This window comes from Solanum pennellii, chromosome 4 (assembly GCF_001406875.1).
Source record: "Solanum pennellii chromosome 4, SPENNV200".
Taxonomy (NCBI): domain Eukaryota; kingdom Viridiplantae; phylum Streptophyta; class Magnoliopsida; order Solanales; family Solanaceae; genus Solanum; species Solanum pennellii.
In genome coordinates, this window is record NC_028640.1 from 60,391,571 (window position 1) to 60,402,748 (window position 11,178).

Consider the following 11,178-nt stretch of genomic DNA (forward strand, 5'->3'; position numbering starts at 1 on the left):
CATCACGGAAAAACTTCTTTTATCAAAGGATAAATATAAGTACTTCATAAATTTAAATATTGACATTTTTTTAATACTAAGACATTTTATTCAAACACTAAGGACTCATTTAATTAAGAAGAAGAAGAACATCAAAGATTATAATACAAACCAAACATGGAGAAAATACAATTTAATCCGGTGTTTAATATGCATATATAATACAAAAAAAGTAATTCAAAATTTATACTTATTTTAGCTTATATCAATAATGTAATATGAAATTTATATAATGCTAAATTAGATAGAAGTACTAACCTGATCAACAAAGTACACTTGACCAAATGTCTTATTCACTGGGTGGGTCAGTACTCGAAGATTCAAGATTCTGGGAGAGATAATCTATATTAGTGAAATCAAAATATGCATCACAATCATGATTCTCATCTGAATCACTTTCTTCATGAATTTCTGTCTGATCATTTGTTGCCACCACAATATTGCTTGGATTTGTATCTATTGCACTGAATTCATTAGTGGATGTATCTCCAACGTGTATATCAGCTATCAATCTGCTACCTAAAAAACTTGTCACATTGTCTGCATTGATATTCAAGTTGTTGTCATTAGTTATCGCATTCCCAACATTTTCATTGGACATTTTTTTGCTACCCAAATATGATGCTCCATGGGACACATTGTGATTCATGTTGTAATAACTTTGAATATTATGATATTCACCATTGAACGCCAGGTTAGGTTTAGAACTAGTACTCTCAATATTTGATATTTGTAGTCCTTGTGAACCCAAAACATCAAGTAAGGGTCCATGTTGTTGTTGCAGCTCACCAGCAAAATAAGTTTTGGTCCACTGAGACGAGTCATTGAATGGATTGCAAATGGTGGAGTAATAGGGTTGAGCATGAAGTTGTGGACGATAAAGTTGTTGGATTGAACTCTCTCCTCCAAAAGAAGTATTATTAGTCTTGAGATTAGGAAATGGAAACTCTGGCACTATTTGGGTTCGATTTGAGTGAACTTGCAGATTTGTTTCATTTGTTTGAAGAGAAGGCATAGTCCCAGATTTTTGAAAGGTACTTATTTGCTGAGAACTATTTGAGAATCTCTGGTCTGATGAGCGACGAGTAGATTTCTTCTTTTCTGAAACTTTCCAGTGGAGACGACAATTCTAAATGGTGTTACAAAAAAAATAAGAAGAGAGAGTGAGATCATGTATATGTTTATCATCTAAATTTATTGATATTTCGGTGTGATTGAAATGACCAAATTCATTTTAATAGAAAATATTTTTGATATTTGATAATTAGCGAAAGGTAAAATTCTTTTCAAATAATATGAATTAAATATTGAGTATAATATTTTTTTTTCATTGAACTACAAAATATTAGAGTTGACCAACGAATAATTAACTTCTATCACTAAAAACAAGTAACAAAAATTTACGCTAATCTTGATTTATTAGTAATGCTTTGATATGACATTTGAGTATAAAATGGTAAAAATAAAGTCTAAACATTTACATGCTAAAATAAGATAAAATTAGAACACTTTTTACTTAATTTTTATATAAAATCAAAATAATGAGTGTTGAAAAAATAATAACAACTTCTCGCATAAATATATTTGCAAATAACATTTAAAAAATTATTTTTCTAGTACTAAACACATATAAATAATATATAATATATCACTAGTCTATTAAAAAGGTACCTGTAAGTGGCTTGCCACTTGTGTCCTAGTAATATCAAGCACATTCATCTGCTCCCATATCTTTTTCGGGCGACATCCTACATATTCCATAAAAATGTAAGTTAAAATTAATAACAATTTTTTCAAATCAAGTGAGGGTACATGTAAATACAACAATTGTTATGCCTTAATTGTAAACAAATTAACGTTGTAGCTATTACTATAATAGTGAAGAAAACTTACTTTCTATCCCGATTTGGTGTACAACTTTCATAAATTTTGCCTGAAGATCGTCATTCCAAACTAGGCAAGCTTTTCTCCTAATAAAATCACTACTTTGATGTTCTCTTTGATCAGTCTCATTCATATTTTTTCTCTCTCTCTTCTTTGTTAACTTGTATTTTCCATTCGACCCCACATCATTTCCAGCCTCATCAATATTATTTCTTTGATTTGTAGTATTTGTGACATTTTGTCTCTCTTCGGATTCTCCATTGACTCCAATAATATTATTGTTTTGATATATATTTATTTCTGATCCTTCTTCCACTTGTTGCCTTTGTGTTTTTTTCCTCGATACAAATTTTGATAAGTATTTCACAATATCCTTCTCAAATGAATTTTCAAAGTAAAGATAAGCTCCCTCATCCAAAACCTTCTTTGCTACGAACTCATTGTATTTATCACAAACCACTGCATAGTTATTTTGAGAAAGTAAGAATTAGAATTCAATTACTTCATCCATTATTATGTAAATTATTAATGTAATGCATATTCATTACAACACCAATGTTATCTAACTAGCTATCACAAATTGAAAGACTAAGCATGAGTAATCAATAATTTATGTCGCTAAATAAAAAGATTCAATGTTAATCATATTTAACGATGGATTATAGAAAATTACTATAGCTACGAACTATTAAGAAACCAATTAATGGTGAACTTTTTATGGCTAAATTTGTTACACTGGATTAATTAAGAATAACTCAACTAACCCATATTAGACGTCATAAGTGAAAGAGTAAATAAATACTTACCGACTGAAATTATATCCATGGCCACAGCCTTAGCTAAGAGGTCCAAAGAAAGCATGTTTGATGAATGATCATTGATTATAATGACATCAAATTTTTGTTTTTCTCTGATAAGCATTGACAATGCTGCTGAAGTGGTATCAACCGTCGTAACTGCATTAATATATTATAAAAATCAGCGAAGAGAATAGTACAAAATTATCAACGGGATATACCAATTCAATTATATTTTTTAGGTTATATTGCTACACCTTATTTATGCAACAATTTATTTTAATCAACTTAAGTTTTAATAGATGTGTGCAATCTTAAACAAAGGTTCACATAATAACGCTATGTACAATACTAGTTTGAATTAATAATTAGATTAGGTAGTTTAGAGAAGATCATACATAGGGATAATAACAATTTATTTCAATTTATTCAAATAACTTGTTGAAATCAAAAAACTATTTTTGTAATCAACCCCCCAAGATAATAGGATCAAAATATGCAACAAATAAGATTAAAAGATGTAACAATGATAAAATGATTTATAAGTAACAAGGAAAACTTCCTTTTTTCTAACATATTTTGCTATATACATTCTTAATCATGCCGTCAAATTAAAGTTCTCTTTTAGAAAATCACTACAGGTGCTTTATTTATTATTTCTAAATTAGTTTCTTTTATGCATCAATATTACATCATACCTACAAAAGTCGTTAGCAATGAAATTCAAGCAAATATAATTTGATACACCTTGAACAAAAAATAATATGTGAATACTAACAAAGTTATTGAAAAACTAAACAAATAAAAAGAAGAAGTAGCCAGAAGCACACCTTTACTATAAATTTGTAGATATATACGTTTTTTCTTTGCAAGGTAAAATAGTTCAAGCAAAACATCCTTAAAAATAATTATCGGATAAATAAATTATAATATTTACTTGTTTTTTTCAAAGATTTAACAATTGTCGATTGTGCTCACATTAAGGTTGAGACATAAAGTAATTAGTGCAAGAAACCATAAACTAGATCCAAAATTTTGTTTTCTTCCAAATTAGGAAAAAATTAATAAATTAATTCTATTATAAAATTTATAATTTATGTGTGGTCAAAATGATGAAATAAAATGTGTATATTGAAAATAATTAATAAAATATTTTTTAGAAGATGATTTTTTTGTTGAATTGTAATGGTGAAAATAAATAAATTAAGAAGAAAAAAAAACGGGCGAGGCAGGGGGGGGGGGGGAATTTTTTTTTTTTTTATGAAAATCAAGGTTCCACAGTTGTTTTTTTTTCTACATATGATAGAAGACAAAATTAAAAGTTATCGCAAAGTAGAAAGTCATATCAGCTCTTATTTTGTCCTTTCTTGCTCTTTGTCCTTCCTTCTTTAACCCTAATTTTGTGCCTCCACCACCTTAACATTGTACTTATCAAATGATAGATAAAATGATAACGGAAGTAAAGATCTAAACATTCAAATATAATTTTTGAGAAAATTAAATTATTTTCTTCGCCAACTATTTGAAACTCTTGGAAAATCCCCCCTCCCCCAATCCTTTCTTAATAAAGAAGGTCAAGTGTAGAATAAATAATTCCCTAAAGGGACATAGAAGCTGATCTATTGTGTGACATTTTTATAGCAAGAATCAAAAATAGAGAATCTAGTTTGATTATTAATAACCACACAAAACTCATTTCTTAAGTGTTATATCAACATATAGCAGCATACAAACAGTATTAGGATAAAAGAGAAAAGAGGAATCTAAGATTTGTAAGATATATAAATGAAACCTTAAAAAATATTGATGTTAAAATAACAAATGGGATAACATCCTTCATACCAATTAAGTCTGTTTTAAAAGAAAAAGCACATAGAATTTACTTGTATCAAAGGCGAAAGCTTATAAGTTTTATATATTTTTACAGATGTTACCTTTATAGTCATAGGACTTCGACAAATTAATCATCTTAGTCACAAACTCTTTGTCATTATCCACAAGCAACAAATGAACTTCTTTTATCGTACCATAATTGGGAGATGCCATTGATTATCTATTGCTTCAATATTTTGAGGATTTTTTCTATTCAAACATAAAAAGGAGGAGAAAAAAATAAATTGTTATATGAGAGGGTAAAGAGAAACACTCAACTCTTTGATATGTACTTATATAGTACCTCTATTTTCTAGTGGGCTTGTCTTATGTGGACCTAACTTATAATTTTTGGTTGACCTAATTGATTTTTTTAATCTAGTACAAACATTCCAGGCATATATACTTATTCATTCTATACTTTCAAATAATTACATATTAGTCTCCTTTATTGATAATTTCATATCATATTTTAAGTCAAATACACAACTCCTTCAAATTCCCCCATGCTCTCTCCTTCTCTTTTCCTCTCCCCTAACAGTTCTCTCTTTCCTATTAGTTCTCTCTTTCTATGTACAAGAAAAGTGTTCATTATCTAGAGATTTTCGTGGGGTAGTACAATAAAATTCTCAAGTAATTTGATGTGAATCTTCTTGTCAATTGAAATCAGATGAAAATTTTTTTGTAGCCAACTATTACTTGAAAATTTAGAAATTAAAATATCTAGCTACGTAAGTGTCACGATCCAAAAATGAACGTGATGGCACTCGTCTTATCCCACCAAGACAAGTCAGCTTAACCCGAATAAGTTCTCCACCAGTCTCTCGCTGGTCCATGAAGCTGGAGTGTAACATATCGAACCCCGTGTGACTCAGCTAATCCAACCACCTCTAGTAACTCTCGGCACGTAGTTAGAAACTCATGAGCATCCTCGCTATTCCCACCCTGAAACAGAGGTGGGTCCATTTTTTGAAATCTCTCATACCTACGCTGCTCACCTCTGTCAGAACAACCACCGGTGCAACTTGACCCCCAACTGTTGGTGCAACATCATTCTGAACCGCGGGATCTACTGGTAGTTGCCCCACCGCATCCTGAACAACTGAAGCTTGTTGCTGCTCTTGGGTCTGAGCCCCCTCTCTAGTACGAGAGTCATGTGGTGTGGTAGTCGCACCAGAAATCCACTTGCCTCGAATAGTCTAACAATGACTCCAGAACTTGAGCCTTCGTCTTTCGCTTGACTTCCAAACCAATAAAATCTATTCAAATAAATAATCACGATATGATTACGAAACTAACAACATTCATATTGCTATATCTCTAGCTTAGACCCAAAACTCATATGAATTTATAATAAAGTTTCTAAATCTTTATTCCAATCAATTTTTCAAATCTCATATTTCCTGCATTTCAAATCTACGGTTAAATCTTAATTCGTCGAATAATATAATTCTAATGATGAAAACAAAGGGTAATAAAAGGCAATGTGAATAATTGCTTGTGTGTGATGTGTTGATAATAATGAATGGTTCAAAAAGTTTGTTGAATCATTGTTGATGTTGTTGTGAATTGTGCAGTGTTATGAAAGTGGTCATATCCTCTTTATTTGTGTGAACATGTCATTCGCATTATTTTAAGACATGGTTGTTACATGTGTTATGTGCATTGAGAAAGAATGAGAACCTAAAGAGGATGTACCATTTCGAGGGACGTATCGCGCACCGCGATGGTTACTATATTTCGAGGAACGTATCGCGCGCCGCGATGATTACTATTATCGAGGGTCGTGTCTTACGCCGCGACAGATGCATTGACAAATATGTCCCCCATGGGTCCCATACTTAGATACAGCGGGTGTGTATCATTAGGGAAGACATGCATCACTATACTTGACATTGCATTCCATTGCATTGCACATACTTATCATTATTGAACTTGTTATTGTGATTTGCTGATCTTGTAATTGCCTTTTTGTGGAACTTGTAATTTTTGAATATTGAGCTTGTGATTGAGGATATGTAATTTGTTGAAGTGTTGTTGAGGATATGTAATTTGTTGAAGTGTTCTTATTGAGGATATGTAATTTGTTGAAGTGTTGTTGAGGATAGATAATTTGTTGAAGTGTTGTTATTGAGGATATGTAATTCGGTAGGTGTAGTTGTGGAGGATATATATGTAATTTGTCAAAGTGTTGTTGTAGAGTTACGTGCTATGTAAATGTGAACTAATAGGTTAGACTGTATTTTATGCAGGTTGTAATTGTGGAGGTTCGGTTGGGGTGGTAGGAGTACTCGTATTTCATCCCCTTAGCTTGTGTTTAGACGTTTACTTGCTCAGTACCGTGTGGTTTGATACTCACCCCTTGCTTCTACAATTTTTTTTGTAGGTTACTAGCCCTTATTTTTATGATATATTCTCTTCTTTTTCTGAGGCTTCGTGGAGATTTGTGAGGTAGCAGTTTGTCATCTCAGCAGACCTTCTTAATCCTATTTATGATCTTGTTCTACTCTAGCAACAATGTCATATGAGACTTGTATTTTTGTTTTGACTCGATTGTAATACTTTAGAGGCTTGTACACGTGACAAACAGATTTTGGGGGTATTTTAAAGTTGAACATAAATTTCCGTAATTTTATTGTAATGGTCGAGATTTAGGCTGACTTGTCTTGGTGGAATAAGATGAGTGCCATCACACTCATTTTTGGGTCGTGACAATAAGTTAGTTGCGAGAATAAATTCGCGCATTTACTAATTTATCGGTGATTAACTAGCAGACATTTGCAAGATTTTTTCAGTAAAGTTTCATGTGAAAAGGAACTTATGAAATTTTGGAGATCCTATGAATATCCCCAAGTTAATTCTTATAAACTTTTGAGGTTAGTAGCCTTGATTAATAAAATAAAGCCTCTTATGAATATTTATGAAATGATTTCCTAAGAAAATTCTATAAAATACCCCAAGTAAATTGGCAAAAAGAAATTCTTCCAAGAAAATTTTCATGAACATCTACCGTGGAAATCCCAAATTAAATGATAGTTCACATTTAAATCGCTATACAAATTTCATAATCAAACAAAATCTATTTGAAACCCTTGGTAATTCTTTAAAACATCATTCAATATATGTCTAATGTAAACCATTTCAACTAACAAAAAAAATATAATTTATAACATCCAGGTCAACAATTTATGATTCTTAACTTGTCCAAAATAAAATATATCAAATTTTAATCATCAATAATACTACAAACCATCTTAATCATAATTATGGCTACTTTCAATTACGTTATTCGTGTTAGAATCTCTTTCATTCATGATATCAAAGTCATCATCACTTTCATTTTCAGAAGCTTGGTTGTCTTCTTCAGATGATCACTTATTTCAGATGATTTCTTGTACACATGCTTCTTCAACAAGTCTAATTTCTTTCTCAACCTCTTATTTTTATGTCACTCGTTCTGCAATTGAGCTCATGTAACGACCCTTTAGGTTGTCATGGGTGAGCTAATTGTAAGAGAAATCATGCGAGAAAATTTCTAGAGTAGTTACTTGAAACTATGAGGTGGTTAGTCTTGGACGAAATTTGAGCAAGATGGGGTCTAGCAAAATTCGGTTTAAGGATTGGTGTGAAACGTCTAAGTAGAGTGGTTTTTCTTATTTCTAATACTTTAAGTAGTCCATAGAACTTTTTATAACTCAATTCGGGTAAGTAAAACGTCTGATATAGAACTTGGCATGAATGATTGGTTTGGAACGTCAAGGTTTGAAGGTGTATTGCGAAATGGCAAATTTTTGGAGTATTTTTAGGTTCTATCGTGCATGACACTATAGTGAGTGAAATTCTACTTCAAAGGGGGACATGTCGCTATGGTGTCCAAGTAATTTCTCTCTATATAGGAATATCCCTCCTATGGAGCCGTTACTATAGTGGGATTGGACCGCTATGACAGATAAGTCACTCATTATGTAGAAAAAACTCAAAAAATGCCTATTATGATTCAACAATAGTTTGGGAGAGTGCAATAGTAACCTATGGTATTTTTATTGATTTTTCATTAGAAACATCTGTAAAAGTAAGTAAATTACTCTCCTAACTTGGTAAATTAATTCCTAGGCCTTAGAATCTATGATGGTGACTTTAAGAGATATTTTTGTTTGATTTAATGGTGGAAAACCCCTTGTTTGGGTGGGATAATCGTGAAAAAGGCATGGGGTATGGGATTAAGATATAATTTGGGTGCATTTAGGCTATTTGGACCTGATTATGTGCTATATTGATTGTTTATAGACCAAGAACAAACTATATATCATAAAAGGGGTTATTGTTGAATTTGTTTCCCATTTATGTACATGTGCATGTTAAATGTTTTTTTAGTATTACTTGTACAATACATGGTTATGGAGATAAAAAGGATGAAACGGAAATGATGTCCTATTGACACTTCAATGGAATAAACATCATATTTTCTTGTATTTTCAAGTGTGATTAAACACATTGTGATTATGATTGTGATTGTGTATGACTGTTGGTGGCTCAAGTACCTCTCCTAGTACATATTTTTAGGTTGTTCAGGTAACACACTTGGTATAAGATATATCTTGTTTGGATCGGCTACCACATTTGATACATATTATTGATTGGTTAGGATCCATGCCTAGTTTTAAATATCCATCAGTTAGCTTGAGTACCACGCCTGGTACATGGTCTATATCGATTGGATTGGATATCATTCTTGGTACAGATGTAATTTTTTGTGTATTGGTTCCATGAATGAATCAAGATGGCTTCATTACAATGTTTTTGAGCATGTTTGTTGTGATAATTTTTTCAAGTCTAGGATATCTTGTTTATGTTTCTGAATTTGTTTATCAATGCACGTTGTCAAGTTTTATTGAGTTGTGGTTACATTTTCATCTTTGTACAATTGTCGCTTGCCAATGATCTTATAGACTGTTGACTTTATGTACTGATACTGCGCTTGATATTCCTTTGTTGAGTACATACATATTTCATTGGCTACTACGCGACCTTAGTTGTGACTCCGCGCTTCCTGAATCCATGGGTGATTTGTTCTTTAAGACTGCTATGGGTCTATCTTTTACCTATGGTCTATTTTCCGAACTCATAGTTCTTGTTTTTTTTGGGGGGGGAGGGGGAGGGGGGTTGCATCGGCGGCCTCATATTGTAGACTGGTAGATGTTTTGGTACACGACATTGAGTTACCAGGAGGTTCGGGTTTTATAACATCTCGCAACTTGAAATAACTAAGAATAAGTTAAGAAACTAAAACTAATCATTTTTGGAAAGAAAGCGAAAATCAGGAAAAAAGTTCTAAGTTAAGAAAGTGAGTTTTGGTCATTTTCAAACGGCCATAACTTCTAGATCAATATGATTTTGAGGTTCTTCTAGATATGGGTGGAGAGATCTTGGAACAATCTTTCCAACGCCGCTGAGTTTGTGCGATATCGTTATCGTATTAGTGAAATATTTATTTCGGAAGTTCGGTTGTTGGATTGAGGAAGGTACCAATCCGGACTTACAGAAGGTCAAACTAGTCTTTTCACCACTTAATATTCTATTTCGTTGTAGGGGTATATTGGGGTAAAAATAAGTCTCAGATCAGTTTGAAAAGTTAGAATTACGCTTAGGGTTTGGAGAAGAGAGAAAAGATGAAAGAAAGGGAGAGAAGTCAAGAATTCACCAAGAACGTCAAGCGTTGTGAGTGAAATTCGTCGGGGGTAATCCCTATCAAGGTATCTGAGATTCCGTTCACCCAAACACCAAACATATTTCAATTTAGTGATTTTCAAATTAGGTGAATGATAAAAAGTGAAGTTCTTGAAAAACATTGTTGAATTCTTGTTGGTTGAGTTGTTGAATGCTTAGTATTGATTTGATTCATGTTTCCGGGTTGTTTTCTAACTTGACTCTATTGGTATTGAGGGTAATAATGATCCTAAGTGTTTGGAAAAAGAACCATGGAAGTTTATAGGGTCTAAAGATGAAAAACAGGGGAGAAAAGTCGAGAACACCTGGCTAAAGGGGTTGCAACGCCGCACCTCCCATAGCCCCATAGGACAATCTCTGTCAGGCCTTGGGGCGCCACGCCAGCCAGAGCGCCCCAACCTGGCCTCTGAAGTTTGGGTCCAGGCGCCTCACGCCTCATAGAGCGCCAAGGACGCCAGTTCACCCCATTCTTCCCTCATTTTTTTGAACAAGTTTCTAAATGATGTACCTACGTTTCCTAGTTGATTCTAACCCTATAAGGTACGAATAAACATCATGAAATCATCCATAAATATGAGATTATGAACCTTAATTTCATAATTCAATTCAAGGAAAGTTAAGATCAAAGTAAAAGAAGTTGAGAGTTGAGTCTAAAAGTTAAGCAACAAGTCAAATTAATTTCTTAAAGTTTTCAAGAGTCTTTAACAAACGTTTTAACTTTTTTTAAGGCTCTAGTTGCAACTTAAGCAAAGAGTAAAGTGTTGTGTTCAGTTCTCAAAAGTTATAAGGGAACAAGTATTCCCTAAGAGTTAAGTTGCAAGTTGAGCAAAGAGGAAAGAATTGAGTTCATTTCTAAATA

General features: G+C 32.5%; 1 protein-coding gene across 1 annotated transcript; it reads right to left on the reverse strand.

Moving 5' to 3' along the window:
- Positions 1 to 328: 328 nt before the first annotated feature.
- LOC107016861 (two-component response regulator ARR1-like) lies at positions 329 to 10,758 on the reverse strand. The gene is made up of 6 exons (XM_015217189.1): positions 10,625 to 10,758; positions 5,578 to 5,732; positions 2,730 to 2,879; positions 1,933 to 2,382; positions 1,711 to 1,787; positions 329 to 1,168 (listed from the first exon to the last, which is right to left on the reverse strand). The coding sequence occupies exons 1-6, from the start codon at positions 10,756 to 10,758 to the stop codon at positions 329 to 331; spliced, it is 1,806 nt and encodes a 601-aa protein (XP_015072675.1).
- Between the last annotated feature and the right edge of the window lie 420 nt (positions 10,759 to 11,178).